The sequence below is a fragment of the Geotrypetes seraphini genome, chromosome 3 (genome assembly GCF_902459505.1).
Source record: "Geotrypetes seraphini chromosome 3, aGeoSer1.1, whole genome shotgun sequence".
Lineage (NCBI taxonomy): Eukaryota > Metazoa > Chordata > Amphibia > Gymnophiona > Dermophiidae > Geotrypetes > Geotrypetes seraphini.
The window spans coordinates 374,735,838-374,758,365 of NC_047086.1; the positions used below are offsets into that span (position 1 = coordinate 374,735,838).

Sequence of the window (22,528 nt, forward strand, 5' to 3'; positions counted from 1 at the left end):
GCTTTACTGAAGTCCAGGTACACGACGTCCAAAGACTCTCCCAAGTCCAACTTTCTTGTTACCCCGATATCAGAGCTCAGCCTCCTCAAGCCAGAGCGGTAGCTCACCGCAGAATCAGGATGCATCAGAGGAAGATGCGGCCCTTATCCTCTGTCTCCTTTGCTTTTTGATATTGTATTAGAACCCTTGTTATTAGCCATTCAACAAGCAAAGGGGATACAGGATATTTTCTTTTCTGATAGAGAATACAAAGTTTTGGCATATGCAGATGATATTCTGCTTTATTTGAGAAATCCAGAAACTACCATTCCATGCTTATTAGAATTGATTGATACATTTGGAAAGTTTTCAGATTATAAAATAAATTGGAGTAAGTCAGAAATTCTTCCTCTTAATGTGCATTGTAATAGAGGTTTATTTGATTCTTTCTCGTTTACATGGAAAGAGGATTAAAATATTTAGGTATCATAATAAAAAATACTCTGGAAGACACTTTGAAAGAGAATGAAAAACTTTTATTAAAAAAGTAACAGAAATGTGTGAGCAATGGAATCCTTTACATCTTTCTTGGTGGGGGAGAATTCAAACTATTAAAATGATGATTTTGCCTGTAGTTTGTTATCAAATGAGTATGATACCAATTTTTTTTCAGGGGTCCTTTTATAAAAAACTTAATGGTATTCTTACAAAATTTGTTTGGCTGGGTAAAAGACCTAGAATAGCTTTAGTATCTCTGCAAAAGTCAATTGAGGAGGGAGGGGTAAAATTTCTAAATTTTTATAGGTATCATCAAGCCTATATTTTACGCCAGGGCATGGATTGGATCCTCCCAGAACTCTTTGACAATGCTCCAGACCGGTTGTACTTGGAGTGGCGTCTCCTGTTTCCTTTAAATTTAGCTCATGTTGTTAGTATCAAAATGCCTAGGAGATATAAACAGAACAGAATTTTGATTGATACATGGAAAACTTTGAGATGCATTAGTAATTTAACACCTATTCTAATAAATAAATCAACAAATCTATGGATAAACTCCAAGATTCAAATTGGCGGATATCAAATCTTATGGAAGCACTGGATTATTCCTGGTATAAGAACTTTAAATGATGTTATTTCAGAAGGTAAACTGCTTGATTTTTCACAATTGCAATGCAGATTTGGTCTTAATAAAGCACAAAGTTTTAAATGGTTGCAGTTGAAGCAGGCTATTCAGGTGGGGTTCCCTGAATGGAAAACTCTTAAAAATCAATATAGTTTGGAGTTCCTATGCTTCCAGGCAGATTTCCTGGGACACCAAGCCGCGCAGTGGTACAAATTATTATCTGGATTTCTTAACAAAAAACCGAAAACTGGTCTTAGAGACATTTGGAGCATTGAGATTAAGCATCAAATTTCTGCTTCTCAATGGCAACGCATTTGGTCTTGGAGAATGAGATGTACAGTGTCGGCATCTATGAGACAAACTTGGTTCTTTTTATTACATAGAGCTTTTTGGACCCCAGTTCGTTTGCAGAAGTTGGCTAGCTCTAAATCTAATAGATGCTGGCACTGTAATCTAGAAGCGGGGACATTTGACCATCTAATTTTTCATTGTCCTTCCATTAAGAACTTTTGGAATTCAATTTGGTCTCAAATAAATTTATTAGATAACCATATGGCACTATCGTACGATACTGTTCTGTTTGGTATGACTATGAGGAAAAAAAGTCAAATATGAGCACATAACAACAAACTTTTAATGATAATGACCGGAGTCGCTATTCAGCATATTACTAATAATTGGAAAAATTATACTAATCTTAATTATACATTTTGGTGGAATTCCTTATGTCATATTTATAAGATGGAAAGATTAATTGCTTTACAGAAAGGTAGTTATAATAATTTTATAAAGATCTGGGGGCCATTGGTTAAATATTGTAATGAATAGGCATTGTTTTCCTCTGATGGTATTTCTTTCATATAGGAGGGGGGAGGATGGGGAAAAATTTGATTTAATAATGAGTTTATAATAAATATATGGAATGTTTAATGGTAACAAAATGGTGGATAGGGGGAGGGAAATTAATTTATTTATATATTTATGATATTATTGAAAGAATTTCAAGTGTTGTATGAATGTCTTTCATGTTGTTCTTTTGTACACTTGTTGTAAGTTTTAAAATGAATAAAGAATATTAAAAAAAGGGGGCTGAAATCCAAAACACATGCTAAGTCGCGAGCCAGACCCTGCCCAATCTCTGCTCCGCCCCCATAAAAGTACTAATTGTAACACCATTTTTTCCATTCATATACACACACACACACACACAATATAATCTTATTAACAACACATGATGGTTAACCACAAAATTAAAATACACAAAGCCCACTGTATGCTTCTCAACATTCATTCCTACCAGAACACAGATAACCCCTATGTAAATACATGACCAAAAACTAAAAGTACTAATATATACAAACGATACCCTAACATTAAAGACTCTGCATGCAGAACAACCTCAGAGAAACAGAAACAAATGCATTTCTTCCTGAACAGTGCAAAATATAAACAGCAGATGTAAATTCTCAAATTTGACACAATTCAATCACTAAATTGAAAATAAAATCTTTTCCCCTACCTTTGTTGTTTTACTCCCTCCATGCTGTGCCTTAACTAAGTGCCTCCCTCCGGTGGGTGTCTTACTTTCTGGCTGGCTCCCGCCTGGCCCTTTTATGCATCCCGCAGTGCGATGTGGCATTTTCATTACTGTCCCTGTTGTTATCTTCTGGCCAGCTCCCTCAAAGCCACGGGCAGTGGCTCCTTGCACGTCCTGTGCCTCATTCAGAAGCATTCCCTCTGTCGCGATGTCAGAGAGAAGGCTTCCGGTTCAGGCGCAGGATGCAAATAGGAGCTGCGCCGCCCGTGGCTTTGTGCACACTGCAGCAGTGAAGAGGAGGGAGCCAGCCAGAAAATAACACTGGAGGTGTCAATGAAAACATCGCATCACCACATAAATCAGCCAGGTGGGCTGTATTTGACTCATGGGCCTTGAGTTTGACACCTGTGCTCTAGAGGATCTGGGTCTGCTGTCTGGCAGAATTTTGGGACACATGAGGGAAGCCACTATTTGCCCTGGGATTGGAATATGAAATGTTGCTAATGTTTGGGTTTCTGCCAGGTACTTTTGACTTAGATTGGCCCTGTGGAAACAGGACACTGGACTAGATGGACCATTGTCTGACCCAGTATGACTATTCTTATGTTTTTATGTTTTTCACTTTTGTAAAAATTCATTATGTAGAAAACATTGGTATTTAGTTTAAAGTGACAGTCCATAGTGCTGTTACAGTTTTCCATTCATTGGCATTATCTCTAAGTTAGAAAAATGCTACTAGCTGAGTGTATGTGTGTATAATATGATATGAAATAGATGACTTCATGATTCTCTAAGGCATGTTTTCTTTTCTTAGCTTCAAGGAAAGAAGCAGCACATCCGAGCTCTGCTGATAGACAGAGTTATGCTGCAGCATGAGGTATGTTTTCCTATTCCTTTTGAAACCTGCATTAAGGAGTGTAAACCTGTTGATTTTTATCATATTTAATGAAGAGGATTATTAGTTATAAAATGGGGTATTTGGTTTTTGTAGCTGAGGACATTAACTGTTGAAGGCTGTGAATATAAAAAGATTCATCAAGACTTGATAAGAGACCTACTGCGTTTGTCTACGAGTTCATATGGTCAGGTAGGTCTTTGTATATTTTCTCCTAGGTGAAACAGAAACCATTGAAATGTAAGCTTTTTAGTGATTTTGGTACATTGTAGGCACTGACTATCATATAAAGAGCCTATATATACCACTTGTATGTTTGTTCCATTTCTATCTTGTAAAGATAAGTTATTTATTATATCTTTGTTACTTTTTTCTAAAAACATTTGGACTAGGGTTTCTATTCATATCTCTGTTTCTGCTGTCATGTCATGGTATCAAATTAGGAGTTTGTTCATTATCTTTGTGATGAGAAAGCAAAGATCTATTAGAAAATACTTGAAACAGAGGCTTTCCGAATTTTAGTGCAATCCCTAATCCTATCTCAACTAGACTACTCAGATCGTGCCATTAGAAGCCCGATGTCTCTCCAGCCCCAAGTCATCCAGAAACTCCATCCTCTGAACTCATTGAGTTGAAAACAGACAAAAAAACAGCAATCTAAATCTCAATCTTCTTCCTTATCTTACATTCATGATGAAATTCCTGCTCACCCAAATCCTACCTATGCTATGCATCATCAACTTCAAAGAAATTCAGACCACATCTCCCTCCACCAGTACCATCTTCTCATGGCACCTCACTCAACAAAGGCCCAGATCTCAAAATACACCCAAGAAACGCTGTGGATCTTGCCAAAGCTCCATTCCCTGACCAAATGCAATACCAACAATAGACAGAGAAAATAGCCCCCCTTCAGAGACTACACCAATTTAAAGTCTATTGAACACACAAAAAACTAAAAAAAAATGACAAAATCCTCAACCCGTTCCCCTGCATGTACATTAATGTGAGATCAGTGGTAAACAAACTATTCCTCCTAAACGAGTTAATCTCAACAAATGACCTAGCCCTGACATTCATCACAGAAACATGGCTAAAAGAACCAAATAGCCCAGAACTTCCCCATCTCTGCCCGCCAGGATACAACATACTCCAGGTCCCTAGGAAACACAGGAGAGGAGGAGGCCTAGCCATAATCTACAAAAACACATACACCATTACTGAGATTGATTCCACCAACCATCCAGATCTGGAGTACATTACATGTAAGCTAGAGGACAAGCCCAACTCCACTTTGAACAACATTGGAATCCTACTGGTATACAGACCCCCAAACCCCCAATTAAGCAGAATTAACAAATTGATAGAAATAATATCAAGCCTTGCCTACCATCACACCAAACTGCTTATACTTGGAAATGTCAATTTACTTCTTGAATCAACCACCAACAAAGATGTCAATATTCTCAAAACATTGTTAGAAGACAGCCAAATCACAATCATGCCTTCAGGTCTCACACATAAAAAAGGTCACACTTTCGACATACTCACATCTACTCCCTCTTACCTCCGACATCAAATGGTCAGACCACTACATCCTCAACTTCAACCTAAATCTCACAACAAGAAACCTGAACAACAAAACCCCCAGAACAGAAAACTTGGTATGAGGAAAAACAAACCCAGTCCTCTTCTGGAACAGAGTACCAAATCCCTGACTTCCCCATCAGACTGCACAAATGCAATGCTAGCAAACTGAAACAACTCTATTACCAACACCCTAGACATCCTTACCATCCAACACTTTTGCAAAATAAAACAAACTCATACCTCTCCCTGATTTACTGAGACTCTTAGAATTGAGAAACAACTGTGCAGATGACTAGAAAGATTATGGCAGAAGAACAAATCACCAGACCACAGAACACTATGGAGAACAGCAATAAACAAATATAAGTACAACATCTCAGAGGCCAAGAAAAACTATTATGCTAAGGAAATAGGAGCCAGAACTCTAGACAACAAAAAAATATTTCACCTGGTATGGCATTTCATAGCAGCACCGAAACAGGACACCATAACAAACCTACTGCCCAAGATCTTGCTGACTTCTTTCTCAATAAGATCAAAATGGTTCAAGTAGAAGTAGCTAAAATGACCACCACCCAAGTGCTACCTCTCCACACACCTGATTATCCTTCAGAACCCAGTAATGCAGACCAAATGTGGACCTCCTTTACGCCTCTATCAACCTCCAAGACAAAAAAACTAATATCCAAGCTATCCATCCATTGCAGCCCCCTGGACAACTGCCCCTCCTACCCTCTCTCATCTGTGCCTAATGATATCATCAAGGCCATATGCCGAAAGAAATGGGAAAAATAGCACTTACACCAATACCAAAATTGTCAAATGCAGATCTCTCCACCCCCTCAAACTACAGACCCATTGCTGGCATACCCGTACTTACCAAACTCCTAGAAGCCCATGTAGGCAAGCAACTTACAGTATTGAACAACACGCTTGCCTACATCCATCCCAAATTGGATTCTGACTGCAGCACAGCACAGCACTGATCACTAAAATTAAATAGTTACTAAGCACAGGTCGACAGGCAATATTTCTTCAATTCAACTTCTCTGCCGCCTTTGACTCCGTTGATCACCACCTCCTCCTAACAAAACTTTCTGAGATAGGAGTGACAGAAACTGTTCTAAACTGATTTACCGATTTTTTTTCAAAAAGAATGGGTTTCCTCTCCCACAACTAGAAGGCCTTCTGTGGTGTTCCACAAGGCTCCCCACTATCCCCTATCTTATTTAACCTGTTCAGATAACATAGATAGAATTCAAACCTGGGCTACAATCCACAAACTAAAGCTAAACCAGAGTTCTTTACTTTCATACCCCTCAACAGACAGCTCCGAGAAGCATCACACTCCAGTCGGGTAACACTCTCACAGTAGACAAATCCTCCAAAATTCTGGACTGTATTTTGGACTCCAGGCTAACTGAGGAACTACAAATCTCCAACCTCTGGAAGAAAACCCTCTTCACCATGAACATAAGAACATAAGCAATGCCTCCGCTGGGTCAGACCTGAAGTCCATCATGCCCAGCAGTCCGCTCAAGCGGCGGCCCAACAGGTCCAGGACCTGTGCAGTAATCCTCTATTTATACCCCTCTATCCCCTTTTCCAGCAGGAAATTATCCAATCCTTTCTTAAACCCCTGTACTGTACCCTGCCCTATTACGCCCTCTGGAAGCGCATTCCAGGTGTCCACCACTCGTTGGGTAAAGAAGAACTTCCTAGCATTCGTTTTGAATCTGTCCCCTTTCAACTTTTCCAAGTGTCCTCTTGTTCTCTTATTTTTCGAAAGTTTGAAGAATCTGTCCCTCTCTACTCTCTCTATGCCCTTCATGATCTTATAAGTCTCTATCATATCCCCTCTAAGTCTCCTCTTCTCCAGGGAAAAGAGACTCAGTTTCTCCAATCTCTCAGCGTATGAGAGGTTTTCCATTCCTTTTATCAAACGTGTCGCTCTCCTCTGAACCCTCTCGAGTAACGCCATATCCTTCTTAAGGTACGGAGACCAATATTGGACGCAGTATTCCAAATGCGGGCGCACCATCGCCCGATACAATGGCAGGATAACTTCTTTTGTCCTTGTTGTAATACCCTTCTTGATTATGCCTAGCATTCTATTTGCTTTCTTAGCGGCTGCTGCGCACTGTGCCGTCGGCTTCATTGTCATGTCCACCATTACCCCCAAGTCCCTTTCTTGGTTACTCTCATTCAATATTATCCCTCCCATCATATAGTTGTACCTCGGGTTTCTGTTTCCCACATGCAATACTTTACATTTCTCAACGTTGAACTTCATCTGCCATCTCGCCACCCATTCCCCCAGTTTGTTCAAGTCCCTTTGCAATTCTTCGCATTCCTCTTTAGTCCCAGCTCCACTAAATAGTTTTGTATCGTCCGCAAATTTTATTATCTCACACTTCGTGCCTGTTTCTAGATCATTTATGAATATATTAAATAACAGCGGCCCGAGCACTGAGCCCTGCGGAACACCACTCGTGACCCTCATCCAGTCCGAGTAGTGGCCCTTCACCCCTACCCTCTGTTTCTTACCCGCCAACCAGTTTCTGATCCATCTATGTACGTCTCCTTCCACTCCATGGTTCTTCAGTTTCCGGAGTAGATGTTCGTGAGGCACCTTGTCAAAGGCTTTTTGGAAATCAAGGTATATGATGTCTATGGGGTCTCCTCTGTCCATCCGTTTGTTAATTCCTTCGAAGAAGTGCAATAAGTTCGTTAGGCACGATCTCCCCCTGCAGAAACCATGTTGGCTTGTTATCAAAAGTTTGTTTCTTTCCAAATGTTCATCGATGTGTTCTTTAATCAGTGCTTCCGCCATTTTCCCCGGAACCGAGGTCAAACTCACTGGTCTGTAGTTTCCCGGGTCACCTCTTGATCCCTTTTTAAAGATGGGCGTGATATTGGCTATCTTCCAATCCTCCGGGATCATGCCTGTTTTCAAGGATAAGTTGCAAATTTGCTGCAGTAGTTCCGCTATCTCCTCCTTTAATTCCTTCAAAACCCTGGGATGGATTCCGTCAGGACCCGGGGATTTGTCAGTTTTAAGTTTTTCTATCTGCCTGTGTATATCATCAAGGCTCACTTCCATGGATGTTAATTTTTCTGCTTGATTTCCATTGAAGATTTGTTCAGGTTCCGGTATGTTGGTTGTGTCTTCGTTTGTAAATACAGACGAGAAGAACATGTTGAGTCTTTCTGCGACTTCTTTCACCTCCTTCACCGCTCCCTTCCTGTCTCCTTCGTCCAACGGTCCCACCTCCTCCCTAGCAGGCTGTTTCCCTTTAACATATCTGAAGAACAGTTTGAAATTTCATGCCTCCCTGGCTAGCCTCTCTTCATACTCTCTTTTGGCTTTTCGAACCACACGGTGACATTCTTTTTGATACTTCCTGTGCTCCTTCTGGTTCCCTTCAGTTTTGTCCTTTTTCCATTTCCTAAATGAATTTTTCTTATTGCCTATCACTTCCTTCACTATTTTAGTCATCCATACCGGGTCATTTGTTTGACCCTTTTTGCACCCCTTTCTGAATCTGGGGATGTGCAGATTTTGTGCCTCGCTCACCGTGTCTTTGAAAAAAGACCAGGCATGTTATACTGTTTGCCATTTTTTGGAAGTGTTCCTAAGTTTCTTCCTTACCATTTCCCTCGTTGCTTCATAGTTTCCTTTCCTGAAGTTGAAAGTTGTCGCTATGGTTCTCTTTCCATTCGGTATTCCTACTTCAACCTTGAACTTGATCATATTATGATCGCTGTTTCCCAACGGTCCCACTACTTCCACTTCCTTTGCAGGTCCCTTTAGTCCATTTAGGATTAGATCCAGAGTGGCATTTCCTCTCGTCGGTTCTCTAACAAGCTGCTCCATGAAGCAATCTTGTATAGCCTCCAGGAATTCTGTCTCCCTAGCGCATCTTGAGCTTCCAAGACTCCAGTCTATCCCAGGGTAGTTGAAGTCTCCCATAACAACTGTGTAACCGCTTTTGCATTCTTGCTTCATCTCGGCATCCATTTCTTTATCGCTATCTCCGGTTTGCCCGGGTGGACGATAGTATAGGCCCATCTTTATTTCATGCCCTTTCCTACCCGGTATTTTAACCCATAGCGATTCCAGTTTGTTGGTCGTCTCCGCTGTGTCCATTCTTGTCGATTGTATGCTTTCTTTTACGTATAGGGCTATTCCTCCTCCTTTCTGTCCTGACCTGTCCTGGCGATAGAGCTTGTACCCGGCAGTGCTGTATCCCATTTGTTTTCCTCATTCCACCACGTTTCAGAAATTCCAATGATGTCTATGTCCTCTGCATTGGCCATGGCTTCTAGTTCCCCCATTTTGTTTCTTAGACTCCTTGCATTAGTATATATGCAGTTTAGATCCTGGCATTTTGTCGTCTTCATTTCTTTTCCCTGTGCTTCGGTCTTTGGTGTCTTCTCTTTTGCTACAATCTTTCTAACCTCCTCTTCTGGGTTAGTTGACTCCTGTAATTTGACCCTTGTTTCTTCCCAGCCCTTTTTCCCCTCAGTATCTTCATGGGATACCTTCTTCCGAATCATCGACGCTAGGTCGACTGTCGGCTTTCCCCTTTCTCTTAGTTTAAAGCCTGTTCTATTCCAACTAAGACTCATCGGGCCATACTTTCATCAACACCACTTTGCCCTAATTGTGCAGATGCTGGTCCTGCCCCAGCTAGATTACTGTAATTCCATCTACATGGGAATTAAACGTCGCCCTTATCCGCAAAATGCAGCTCATACAAAACACAGCAATAAGACTCATAGTCAAACTGAAAAATTACGACTCGGTCTCCAGTTAACTCAAACAACTTTATTGGCTACCCATCTCATCCCGAGTAAAATTCAAAACATCCTGCATTATACACAGCATACTCTATGGTAACTCTGCTACACCACTTATTCACATATTTCCTTGGCATGGTCCACCTCACACAGAAATCTTAACAGGATACAACTGAATCTTCCCAAAAACTTATTTTATTTCAAGAAAATGCTCCAGACTTGCAGTAAAGCAATGTTACTTACCGTAACAGTTGTTATCCAGGGACAGCAGGCAGCTATTCTCACTAGTGGGTGATGTCATCAGACAGAGCCCCGGTACGGACGTCTCACAAGCACGTGTTGCTTGTAGAAACTTAAGTTTCTAGATGCCCGCACCGCGCATGCGCCGGTGCCTTCCTACCCGGAGATCCGGGCGTGTCTCCTCAGTTCAGGTAGCTAGCCTGAGAAGCCAACCCAGGGGAGGTGGGTGGGACGTGAGAATAGCTGCCTGCTGTCCCTGGATAACAACTGTTACGGTAAGTAACATTGCTTTATCCCAGGACAAGCAGGCAGGTATTCTCACTAGTGGGTGACCTCCAAGCTAACCTCAGTGGGATGGAGGGGGAGTTGGCGACTTAAGAGAATAAATTTTTCAATACTGTTTGGCCAAACTGTCCATCCCGTCTGGAGAGGGTATCCAGACAATAATGTGAGGTGAATGTGTGAACCGAGGACCAGGTGGCAGCCTTGCAAATTTCCTCGATTGGTGTTGATCTGAGGAATGCTACTGAGGCTGCCATTGCTCTGACCTTATGGGCTGTGACCTTATAAGGAAGTGATAATCCAGCCTGGGCATAGCAGAAAGAGATACAAGCCGCCATCCAATTAGAGATGGTGCGCTTTGATACGGGTCTTCCCAACTTGTTAGGATCGAAGGAGACAAAAAGTTGAGGAGTGGTTCTGTGTGGCTTGGTGCGATCCAGGTAGAAAGCCAAGGCACGTTTACAGTCTAGAGTGTGAAGGGCCGATTCTCCGTGGTGAGAATGAGGCTTAGGGAAGAATACTGGAAGTACAATGGATTGGTTGAGGTGAAATTCGGAGACCACCTTAGGCAGGAATTTCGGGTGAGTGCGGAGGACCACCTTGTCATGGTGGAATACTGTGAATGGTGGGTCCGCCATCAATGCCTGGAGTTCGCTGACTCTGCGAGCGGACGTAAGGGCTACAAGGAAAAGCACTTTCCAGGTGAGATACTTCAGAGGGGCCCTGTTGAGTGGTTCAAACGGGGGCTTCATGAGGTGGGAAAGGACTACATTGAGGTCCCAAACTACTGGGGGTGGTTTGAGAGGAGGGTTAACATGGAAGAGTCCTTTCATAAATCTGGCGACCACCGGATGAGCCGAGAGGGGTTTCCCTTGTAGAGGCTGGTGGAACGCCGCAATAGCGCTCAGGTGGACTCGTATGGATGTGGACTTGAGCCCAGATTGAGATAGGTGTAGGAGATAGTCCAGCACGGAGGATAAGGAAGCTCGCTGAGGTTCCTTTGACTTAGAAACACACCATGAGGAGAATCTGGTCCATTTCTGGGAGTAGCATTGTCGAGTGGCGGGCTTCCTGGAAGCCTCCAAGACCTCCCTCACTTCTTGTGAGAATTGGTGAGGGGTTACGTTGAGAGGAACCAAGCTGTCAGGTGAAGAGACTGCAGGTTGGGATGAAGTAGTGATCCTTGCTGTTGAGTAAGTAGTGAAGGAAACACTGGAAGTGGTACTGGTTCCCTGCTGCTGAGTTGAAGTAGGAGGGAGAACCACGGTTGTCTGGGCCACCGAGGAGCTATTAGAATCATGGTTGCCCGTTCGAGTTTCAGCTTGACCAGAGTCTTCTGGATCAGCGGGAATGGTGGGAACGCATATAGAAATCGTTTCCCCCAGTTCAGTAGAAAGGCATCTGCCTCGAGGCGGTGAGGAGTGTAAATCCTGGAGCAAAACTGAGGCAGTTTGGCGTTGTGGGGAGCCGCAAAGAGGTCTATCTGAGGCGTCCCCCATTGCGTGAAGATTTGGTGAAGGGGGCTGGAATGGAGAGTCCATTCGTGCGGTTGTAGCAGACGGCTTAGTTTGTCTGCTAAGACGTTGTTCTCCCCCTGGATGTATACTGCTCTGAGTAGGATGTTGTGGCGCACAGCCCAGTCCCAGACTCGTAGAGCTTCCTGGCAAAGGAGGGCCGAGCCCGTGCCTCCTTGCTTGTTGATATAATACATGGCGGCCTGATTGTCTGTGCGAATGAGGATTACCATGTCGTGGAGTAGGTGTTGGAAAGCTTGGAGCGCATTGAAGATGGCTCTGAGTTCCAGTAGATTGATTTGGTGTAGTCTTTCCGCACTGGTCCAGAATCCTTGGGTGCGGAGACCCTCCAGGTGGGCTCCCCATGCGTAATTCGACGAATCGGTTGTGAGAACTTTCTGATGGGGGGGAGAGTGCATCAGCAAACCTCTGGATAGATTCGAAGAGGTCATCCACCAAAGTAGAGACTGCCGAAGAGCAGGTGTGACTAAGATGCGTTTGGATAGTGGATCGGATGTCTGATTCCACTGAGATGCCAGGGTCCACTGGGGGATCCTGAGGTGGAGTCTGGCAAAGGGTGTCACATGTACTGTGGAGGCCATATGGCCCAGGAGCACCATCAGTTGTCTCGCCGGTAGGGTTTGGCGAGTAGACACCGACTGGCAGAGATGGAGAAGAGACTCCATGCGTTGCCGAGGTAGGAATGCTCGGAGTCGGGTGGTGTCCAGGACCGCTCCGATGAAGGAGAGGGACTGGGTGGGTCGTAGATGAGACTTGGAGAAGTTGATCTCGAAGCCCAAATTCTGGAGGAAGTAGGTTGTAGCCAAGGCCGCCGAAGTGACCTCTGGGGCTGACGGGGCCTTGATGAGCCAGTCGTCGAGGTATGGGAACACCTGTAGACCCCTGTCCCGGAGTGCTGCGGCCACTACCACCAGGCACTTTGTGAAGACTCTGGGGGATGAAGATAGGCCGAATGGTAGCACTCGATACTGTAGGTGCAGATTTCCCACCCGAAATCTGAGGAACTTTCGGGAGGCCGGGTGAATGGGGATGTGAGTGTAGGCCTCCTTGAGATCCAGGGAGCATAACCAGTCGTTCTGCTCGAGGAGGGGGTATAGAGAAGCCAAAGTCAACATGCGAAACTTCTCTTTGACCAGGAACTTGTTGAGGGCCCGAAGGTCTAAAATGGGTCGCAGGTCGCCCGTTTTCTTCGGGACGAGGAAGTACCGGGAGTAAAACCCTCGGTTCAATTGGTCTGACGGGACCGGCTCGACAGCCCGAAGCTGGAGTAAGGTTTGGACTTCCTGAAGAAGAAGGGCGGTCTGCATCGAGCTTGAAGGATACTCTCTTGGAGGATGGTCCGGGGGGACCCGGTGGAATTGAAGAGAGTATCCTTCTCTTATGATGGTGAGGACCCATAGGTCCGTGGTTATGGCCTCCCATCGATGGTAAAAAAGATGGAGGCGACCCCCTATGGGAGAGGCCGAGGTTATGCTCCCGGGGGGGGGCGTCAAAAGGGCTGGGGAGCCTTAGGTACAGCCGGTGGCTGAGGTTTTTGCTGAGACTTCTGGGGAGGTTGTCTCTTCGCAGGCTGTCTCGCAGCGGGCGTTTGTCTGGGCATGTAACGCCGCTGGTAAATCAGGGGTGGCCTGGAAGGTCGAGACTGTTGAGGTTTGGGTTTGAGCCGTAGGATGGATTGAAAGGATTTTTCATGATCCGACAGCTTCTTGGTAACAGTTTCGATAGACTCATCGAACAGGTCAGCTCCAGCGCATGGTACGTTGGCGAGTCTGTCCTGTAGGTTGGGATCCATATCGATGGTACGGAGCCATGCCAGGCGACGCATAGCTACCGCGCTTGCGGCGGCGCGTGCCGAGAGTTCGAATGCATCGAAGGAGGATTGCATCAGCTGGAGGCGTAATTGGGAGAGGGAGGCTACCACTTCCTCGAACTCGAATCGAGCTTGGTTGTCTATGAACGGAGTGAACTTGCGGAGCACCGGCAAGAAGAACTCCAGATAGGAAGAGAAAAAGAAGTTGTAGTTTAGCACCCGTGACGCCATCATGGAGTTTTGGTAGAATTTTCTACCAAATTTGTCCATCGTTCTCCCCTCTCGGCCCGGCGGTACAGAGGCGTAGACCTGGGAGGGATGAGAGCGTTTGAGGGAGGACTCGACCAGTAGGGACTGGTGGGAGAGTTGAGGGCCCTCGAACCCTTTATGGTGCACGATGCGGTATCGAGCATCGAGTTTGCTGGGGATCGCCGGTATGGAATACGGCGTTTCGAAGCACTGCATGAAGGTCTGGTCCAGTAATTTATGCAAGGGGAGCCGAAGCGACTCCGTTGGAGGGTTAGGTAAATGCATGGTGTCCAGATACTCTTTGGAGTATCGGGAGCCCGTGTCAAGGGTCACATCCAGATCATCCGCCATTTGTCGGAGGAATGATGAGAAGGACAATTGTTCCGCCAGCGTCGGTCTGTGGGGCGGGCTGGAGGAGGAGGAGGCCTCCAGGTCCGTGGACATCGGGGAGTGACAAGGAGAATCGGGCACCGGTGTCTCCTCGTACTCCGGGCCCCTCGGAGGGGACACCTCTGATGAGGAGTATCCCCTACGTTGCAGTTTTTTCTGCGGTGACACCTCCGAATGGCGTGAGGAGTGCCAGGATGAGTGTCTCGATCGGTGCCCGTCTCGGTGGCGGGACGGGGATCGGGATCGTCTGTGCATCGCATGGTCTCCCGAGGCCCCCAAGTGGATAGGGCTGGAAGCAGTGGATCGCCACTGGGTTTGCGATGCGGGTTCTTGCGATGCTACCCAAGTCTGGTAAGGAGTACGGGAGAACTCTTCCTGACTATGCCCAGGGCTTCGAGTATCGATCGGAGGTCTGGTCTCATGTTGGCGCGGAGGCGTAATGGGTTCTAATGGCGGCATATCGGTAAGCGAGGCTTGCCGCGCGGGTATCGCCGCCCTCCCCCGTTCGTCCTCGTCGGTTGTCGAGGTCGAACGGTGTGGGGGAGGGGGAGGGGGCGGACCGCCCCTTTGGACCGGTACCGGGAGGTCACCCTGTATGGCAGCGATGAGCCCGGGTCCGATGGTCTGCATGAGCTCAACGAATTGAGCTTCCAGCACGGACCGTAGCGAAGCCGATAAGGAGGGATCCGCACCGAAAGGGGGTCCTCCTGCACGGACATCGCGCTCCTTCGAGGCCGAGTGCTTCTGCTTAGTAGCTTTCGGCACTTTGATGACCATTGGTGGCACTGTGGAGGGAAGAGGTACCTGAACCGAGGAGACCGGGGCAGGCACCGACGTCGAGCTCGTGGATGGTGTCGGGTTGAGCGATGCCGGTTTCACCACACTCGATGCAGGAGGGGTCGATGCCGGTTTCGCCCGAACCGGGGAGGTATCAGATGAAGTGGAGGCTGAGGGGTCCTTAGCTGCGTCCATCTTGAACATCGATTCCCACAATAGGCAACGCCGCTTGAATGAGCGTGCCGTAAGGGTAGAGCAAGGCTCGCACGATTTCGGGATGTGGTCAGGGCCCAAACACTGCAAACAGCGCCCGTGAGGGTCCGTGAGTGAAATCGCGCGTTGGCACTTGCTGCACTTTTTAAACCCGGTGATTGGCCGGGACATAGGCCGGAAAATCTCCGCCGCGAGGTCGAAGCCGGTGGGCCTGAGCCACGTGGCCGGCCCGTTCGACCCGCCGGAGGAAATAATCTTCTTTTTTTTTTTTACTGAAAAAGAAAAGAACTGTTAACTGTAATTAAAAGAAAACGAAAACGCGGACAAGGAAGGCAAATTTAACTGAATTCAGCTAGCGCATGAAGAAGTTGAACTTCTCAGCTCCGCGGAAAAGAAAGAACTGAGGAGACACGCCCGGATCTCCGGGTAGGAAGGCACCGGCGCATGCGCGGTGCGGGCATCTAGAAACTTAAGTTTCTACAAGCAACACGTGCTTGTGAGACGTCCGTACCGGGGCTCTGTCTGATGACATCACCCACTAGTGAGAATACCTGCCTGCTTGTCCTGGGATAAATAACATTATAACTATAAAATTTTTGGTGTATGCTTTTTAGGATGTTGAAAAGCTTCCAGTGTTTTTCTATTGTATTTTATTGAAGAATGGATTCTTACCATAATGATATTTATTTTTCCACTATTAACAAATATCTGTAGGTAGTTAGAGTGTTTATTTCTTTTATAACCACTTTAATTAAAAAAAAAGAATAATGAAAATCAATTTCTTTGAGGAGTAATTTATATAAGTTCTCTTTCCATCCAGTGCCATTTAAGTGTTAAATGTATTACTACCACGTAGTGTGTGTGTGTAAAAATGTTCATTTGTGTATGATGAAGCTCATCTTACTGTTTTGCAAATATTGTTTTCCTACAGATCAGAAATAAAGCTCAGCAAGCCTTCTTCACAGCTTTAGGAACCTACAACTTCTGCTGCCGGGATATCATACCCTTAGTACTAGAGTTCCTACGACCAGATAGACATGACGTCACTCAGCAGCAATTCAAAGTACAAGCTCCATTCTTTACCTCTTTTTAAAATTTTCTATTTTCCATTAAGGAATTTGTCCGCTTTTTCAATAAGGCTTTCTGTTTTAACTCACAAGAACGTATTTAGCTTGATTACATACTTTACTGAGGGGCCTTTTTACTAATCTGTATTAGGTGTTAACAAATGTTTAATGCAGCTTAAAATGGCATAGGGCAAGATAGCACCTTGCCATATGCCATTTTAAGCTGCATTGTCACTTTAGCGCATGAAAACAAAAACTGTGGATACAGATGTTCTGGAGATAATTTATTAAACACTGACATATAAAACCATGAAAATTCAATTTAAAAAGTACAATGATAAAAAATACAGTGATAAAAATCCAACCGGACCCTACACGGTCCGTGTTTCGGCGAACACGCCTTCCTCAGGGGTCCAATGGTTTGCAACCTCACATATAAAGAATTGGACTGTCTTTAAACATGTGAGCAAAGAACACCACAGACAAGCTGAAGAAGCAAAGAAATGCCAGTCCATGTGCTAAAAATTTTTCTTTTGGGCCATTTCTACATTAATCAGTTAGCACATGCATATTAGAGTGCAGTAACTGGTTAGTGCAGGATAACCATATGAGCGCTATTTATTTTTTTTCTTTTAATTGCCATGTTCTCATGGCAACCTTAGCACATGGCCATTAATACAAAACAAGGAAAATCAGCCATTTTATGGTTAGCTCTTCTGGGTAGGAAGAGGTGTGGAAAGAACACCTGGGAATCCCTTTTGGAGGCATAGAGGCAAGGTAGGATGCAAGCCTCTCTGAGCCAGGAAACCCCAATATTCATTTTAAGGTAGAGTTTTGAGTATGATTGTTTTTCCCCTTGGGGAAGAGAAGAATTGGGAACAGAAGAGCTTTTTTCCGAGGACAAGCAGGTATAATCTTACGTGAGTGATGTCATCCATGAAACCCAGTGTGGACACATACCAAGTCCACAGTTACTTTAAATTTTAAGGCAGTGCTAGTACCTTCCCACCTGATGTTGGCTCTGTCAGTTTGAAAGTGGCCCCCACAATATTAGGTGGTAGGGGTTAAGTGAAAGGCGTACTGACAAACGCCAGGTCCCAGGTTCAGTTCCTTCACAGAAGTTTCATTAGGGATAGAATCAAATAAGAAGCACAGCCAGGGGTGATTATATAAAGAATATATTATAGAAATAGTCTTACAGAAAAGTAATATTTATAAGCATTACAATTAAGCAGAGAGCATTACACTTAAGCAGAGAGCAAGCAGTCTCACTGCCTTACAGAGGTCAGAGGTAAAGATAGAAAGAGAGAGAGAGGGCCAAGACCCCTCTCCTGATAGCTCCATAGAAAAAGAGAGAGAGCTGTGTGTTGCAGAGAGCAGGCTTTTATACCTTGGCTCAATATAGAAACCTGTATGCCCCAGTATCTTTCTGTTTAGAATTTGTAAACTGTTTGAAACAATGGTTAATTTAATTGCTAAGGAGGGTGAGATACCTGTAAGCATGGTGATGGGATTAAGTCTCTGGCTTGATCTGTGCACCATTGTCCTAAGCACCCTCTTAATCAGACATTAACACCTTTTAGCTAGCCATGATTCAAGCAGGGCTACTTGAAACTTAAAATATATCAATCAGGGCTACTTGAAACAGTTTCCCTGCACTAAGGGTCTATCTGCCTTCCCATGCCAGGGTCAGATTGATATAATCTTCCAGAGGCCTCTAGGCTGACAGGCTCATGTATCCTTCAGTTCTTCATTTTCTGCAGAGCTGAGAATCTGTCTCTTCAGTGTTCTCAGCATGTCTAACTTTTTTGATTTTTGGTGCCTTCCCGTCATTTCTTCTCTTCTGTTTTCTCATTATTTCTTTTTTTTTAAATCTTCTTCATTCCTACCGAGTTTAATTAATTTTTACCGACTTTGCATTTTGAGGCCTTTGGGCCGCTTTGAGCCCTTTTTCCTTTCTGGGAGTATTGATCTTTTCAGCTTTTGTTCTACTTGAGCACCCTAGGCCATTGAGCCTGTGACTTCATGTCCCCTCCATGTCCAAATCGGTACTGAGCAGATTCAAGAAATGTTCTCGCTGTAATAAGACCGTTTCAGGTTCTGATTCACACAATTGGTGTGTTCATTGCATTGGTCCTGAGCATCAGGATGCTGATTGTGTCCTCTGTTTCCGTATGTAAAAGGGGCCACTAAAAGCCCACAAACTTCAATTCATTCAGTTCAAAAATATTTTGGTACTGCATCTGTGACGTTGAGCTTGGCTGGGAATTCAGAGCTCAACACTCAACTTCTGCAACCCCGACATCGACTTCTGTACTGCCCACATTGTCATCGCAACAGGAACACTATGCATTGGGATCGACTCAACACAGAAATTCTACTTCTTCCTTGTCAATGCCACGAACAACAGGAGACCTAGCACATAAGAAAGCTAAGAAGCATAGGCATACCATGTCATAAAGTATCGATGTGTGGATGACTATTCACCGTCCATTCAACTGGGGTCTCCACACAGGCATAACTCGACATCAAGGTCTCCCATGCCTCATCAACTATATAGCAGATTATCTATATTGGTACCGGCACTGACACCGAAATTAAAAGAGAAGATCTGGGCAATGCTTAAACAAGAGTTCTCAGGGCTACTACAGATGCAGAGTGTGCAGGCATCGTCCTCGTTGGAGGGTGTTTCACCTATTTCATCTCGATACCCTCTCAACGTTCTCCTTGATGCATACTTTCAAATACACCGAGTGATGAGTACTTAGAGGAATCTGATTTTTATATTTATTTCCACTCCATTCTCTGCTGAGGAGTCTTAACGGTATTCCTTCTGAACTTTCTCCTCCTCCACACTGAATATCCCCACCTGAAAGCCTATCTTTTACTGACTTCTTCTGTCAAACGGGCCAGGCACTGCCTATAAAAATGGAAACTAAAGAGGAGCCTCGTTCTGAACTCTTTGAACTCCTTGACTTTGAAACTTTTCCAAACTAATGCATCAAAATCCCTCTACACAGAGTTATGAAAGATGCTTTATTTAAAAAATCAGGATACTCCTTTATCAGTACAGGTTGCTCCAAGGAAAATAGACCCTATATATAGTATACAAATGTGTCCAGGTTTTGACTGGCTTCAGCTTCAACAACATTCCCTTGTTGTGGAGTCTGTTCTCAAGCATGCACATAGTTCCTGTTCTTATGCTTCTTCTCCCTCTGAAAGAGAGGCCAGGATATTAGATTTCCTTTGGGAAACAACTGATTTCCATCAATATCTCCCATCAGACCAACTCAAACAATTCCAGTAGCTCTCCAAGAACTTGTTTACTATCAGGAAGTTCATAGCCCAAGCAACTTTTGATGTTTTCGACATCTCCTCAGAGCATCTGCTGTAACTATTACCATGCTTAGAATGGCCTGGCTTAGATACTCTGATCTTGAAACTGCAGTCTAGGAGTGATTCTTTAATGTCTTTTGCAAGGGAGACCTATTTGAATAGGTAATTGAAAAAGCTGCAGATAAAATCAGCCTTCCTCTTCGTCTAGGTCAACCAACCAGAGATCTCGGTCCAAAACAACAAAGACCACAAAAGTCAGTCTCAATCTAAGCAGCGGTTGTCCTTTGATACCTTTCTGGAGAGCATAGCCAATGTCTCTATGAATTTTCCTCCAGTTCCTCCCATCGGTGGCAAACTTCTTTACTTTAACAAACAATGGACTCTCGTAACATCAGCTAGTGGTTGCTCTGGGTGATGGCTCAAAACCCTGGGAGTTACTATAGATTGACACCTAACATTCGAGAATCACACAGACCAACTGACTAAAAAATGCTTCGCTCTTTTATGGAAACTAAGAACTGTAAAAAAATATTTTGACATGGTGTCTCTAGCATGCCCCGACAGGACCCATTTCACCCACAAGGAATTTCTCAAGGGTTCATAGCGTCCTCTCTTCTTCATGACCAGGTAGTCCTCATTCGGACGGACAACCAAGTCGCCATGTACTATGTCAACAAACAGGGGGAGGGGGAATGGGATCTCCCTCCCTTTGTCAAGAAGCTCTGAAAGTTTGGGACTGGACAATCCTCCACAACACCTTCCTCAAAGCTGTCTACATCCAAGGGGCGAAAAACTGTTTGGCGGACAAATTGAATCGTCTTCTGCAACCTCACTAATGGACACTCAATTCCTCACCTCTTCATCACATTTTTTCACAGTGGGGAACACCTCAGATAGATCTCTTTGCATCTCCCCACAACCACAAACTGCCTCAGTTCTGCTCCAGGATATATTCTCCTCATTGCCTCGAGGCAGATGCTTTTCTACTGGAATGGACGAATCTTTTTCTGTATGCATTCCATCCATTCCCTCTCATTCTCAAGACTCTTGTCAAGTTGAAGAATGATCATGCTACCATGATTCTGATAGCTCCTTGGTGGCCGAGACAACCTTGGTACTCCCTTCTACTTCAACTCAGCAGCAGGGAGCCATACCTTCTACCAGTTTTTCCGTCTCTGCTCACACAGAGTCAAGGATCTCTACTTCATCCCAACCTGCAGTCTCTACACCTGACAGCTTGGTACCTCTTCAGTTTTCTCAACCTGTAAGAGACATTTTAAAGGCTTCTAGAAAACCTGCCACTAGACAATGCTATCACCAAAAATGGACTAGATTTTCTACGTGGTGCATCTCTCATGATAAGGAGCCTCAAGATTCCTCCTTATCTTCTGTTCTAGATTATCTTTTGTACTTACCCACCTCTGGCCTCAAGTCTACATCGATCTGAGTCCATCTCAATGCAATCAGTCTATTGAAGGGAAACCCCTCTCTGCTCATCCGGTAGTTTTCAGATTTATGAAAAGACTTTTCAATTTCAAACCTCCTCTCAAACCGCCTCCTGTGGATTGGTATCTCAATGTTGTTCTTGCTCAATTGATGAAGCCTCCATTTGAACCAATGTCTACGGCCTATCTTAAGTATCTTACTTGGAAAGTGGTTTTTCTCATTGCCCTCTCATCTGCTCAAAGAGTCAATGATCTGCAAGCATTAGTTGCTGATCCACCTTTCACAGTTTTCCATCATGACAAGGTGGTCCTCCGTACTCATCCTAAATTCTTACCTAAAGTGGTTTCAGAATTTCATCTCAACCAATCTATTGTACTTCCAGTGTTTTTTTCCAAGACCTGATTCTCATCCTGGAGAATCAGCTCTTCATACTCTAGACTCTAAGCGTGCTTTGGCATTCTACTTGGAGCGCACAAACCACACAGAACTGCTCCTCAACTTTTTGTCTCCTTCGATCCAAACAAGTTGGGACATCCCATCTCTAAGTGCACCATCTCCAACTGGATGGCTGCTTGTATCTCTTTCTGCTATGCCCAGGCTGGACTACATCACAGCCCACAAAGTCAGAGTCATGGCAGCTTCAGTAGCTTTCCTCAGATCTACACCTATTGAGGAAATTTGCAAAGCTGCTACCAGGTCCTCAGTTCATTCTTTCACCTCTCACTATTGTCTGGATGTTTTCTCCAAACAGGATGGCCATTTTGGCCAGAGAGTATTACAAACTTTATTCTCCTAAGTTGCCAACGATCCCACCATCCCATTCTGGTTAGCTTGGAAGTCACCCATATGTTGAGAATAGGCTTCCTGCTTGTCCTGGGATAAAGCACAGTTATTTGCCGTAACAGTTGTTATCCAGGGACAGCAGGCAGCTATTCTCACAACCCACCCACTTCCCCTGTTTGGCTTCTCTGCTAGCTATCTGAACTGAGGAGACACGCCCTACGCTGGGTGGGAAGGCACTCGCGCATGCGCGGTGCGGTCAACTCAAAACTTCTAGTTTCTACAAGCAAGTCTGCTTGCGAGGCTTCAGCATCCGGGCTCCGTCGATGACATCACCCATATGTTGAGAATAGCTGCCTGCTGTCTCTGGATAACAACTGTTACGGTAAGTAACTATGCTATATGTCCCATATCTGATGAAAAAACCCACTAGTAAGAATGTAATTAACCAACATCGTAAACCAAGTAATGCCATA

General features: G+C 44.6%; 1 protein-coding gene across 3 annotated transcripts in view; it reads left to right on the plus strand.

The window, feature by feature from the left end:
* PSME4 (proteasome activator subunit 4) overlaps positions 1-22,528 on the plus strand; it is a 418,332-nt gene that overhangs the window by 237,323 nt on the left and 158,481 nt on the right. For all 3 annotated transcript variants that reach the window (XM_033936116.1, XM_033936117.1, XM_033936118.1), the window contains 3 exons: positions 3,454-3,516; positions 3,631-3,726; positions 16,355-16,486. In XM_033936116.1, coding sequence (XP_033792007.1) covers positions 3,454-3,516; positions 3,631-3,726; positions 16,355-16,486 — 291 coding nt within the window. The remainder of the gene's footprint in view (positions 1-3,453; positions 3,517-3,630; positions 3,727-16,354; positions 16,487-22,528) is intronic.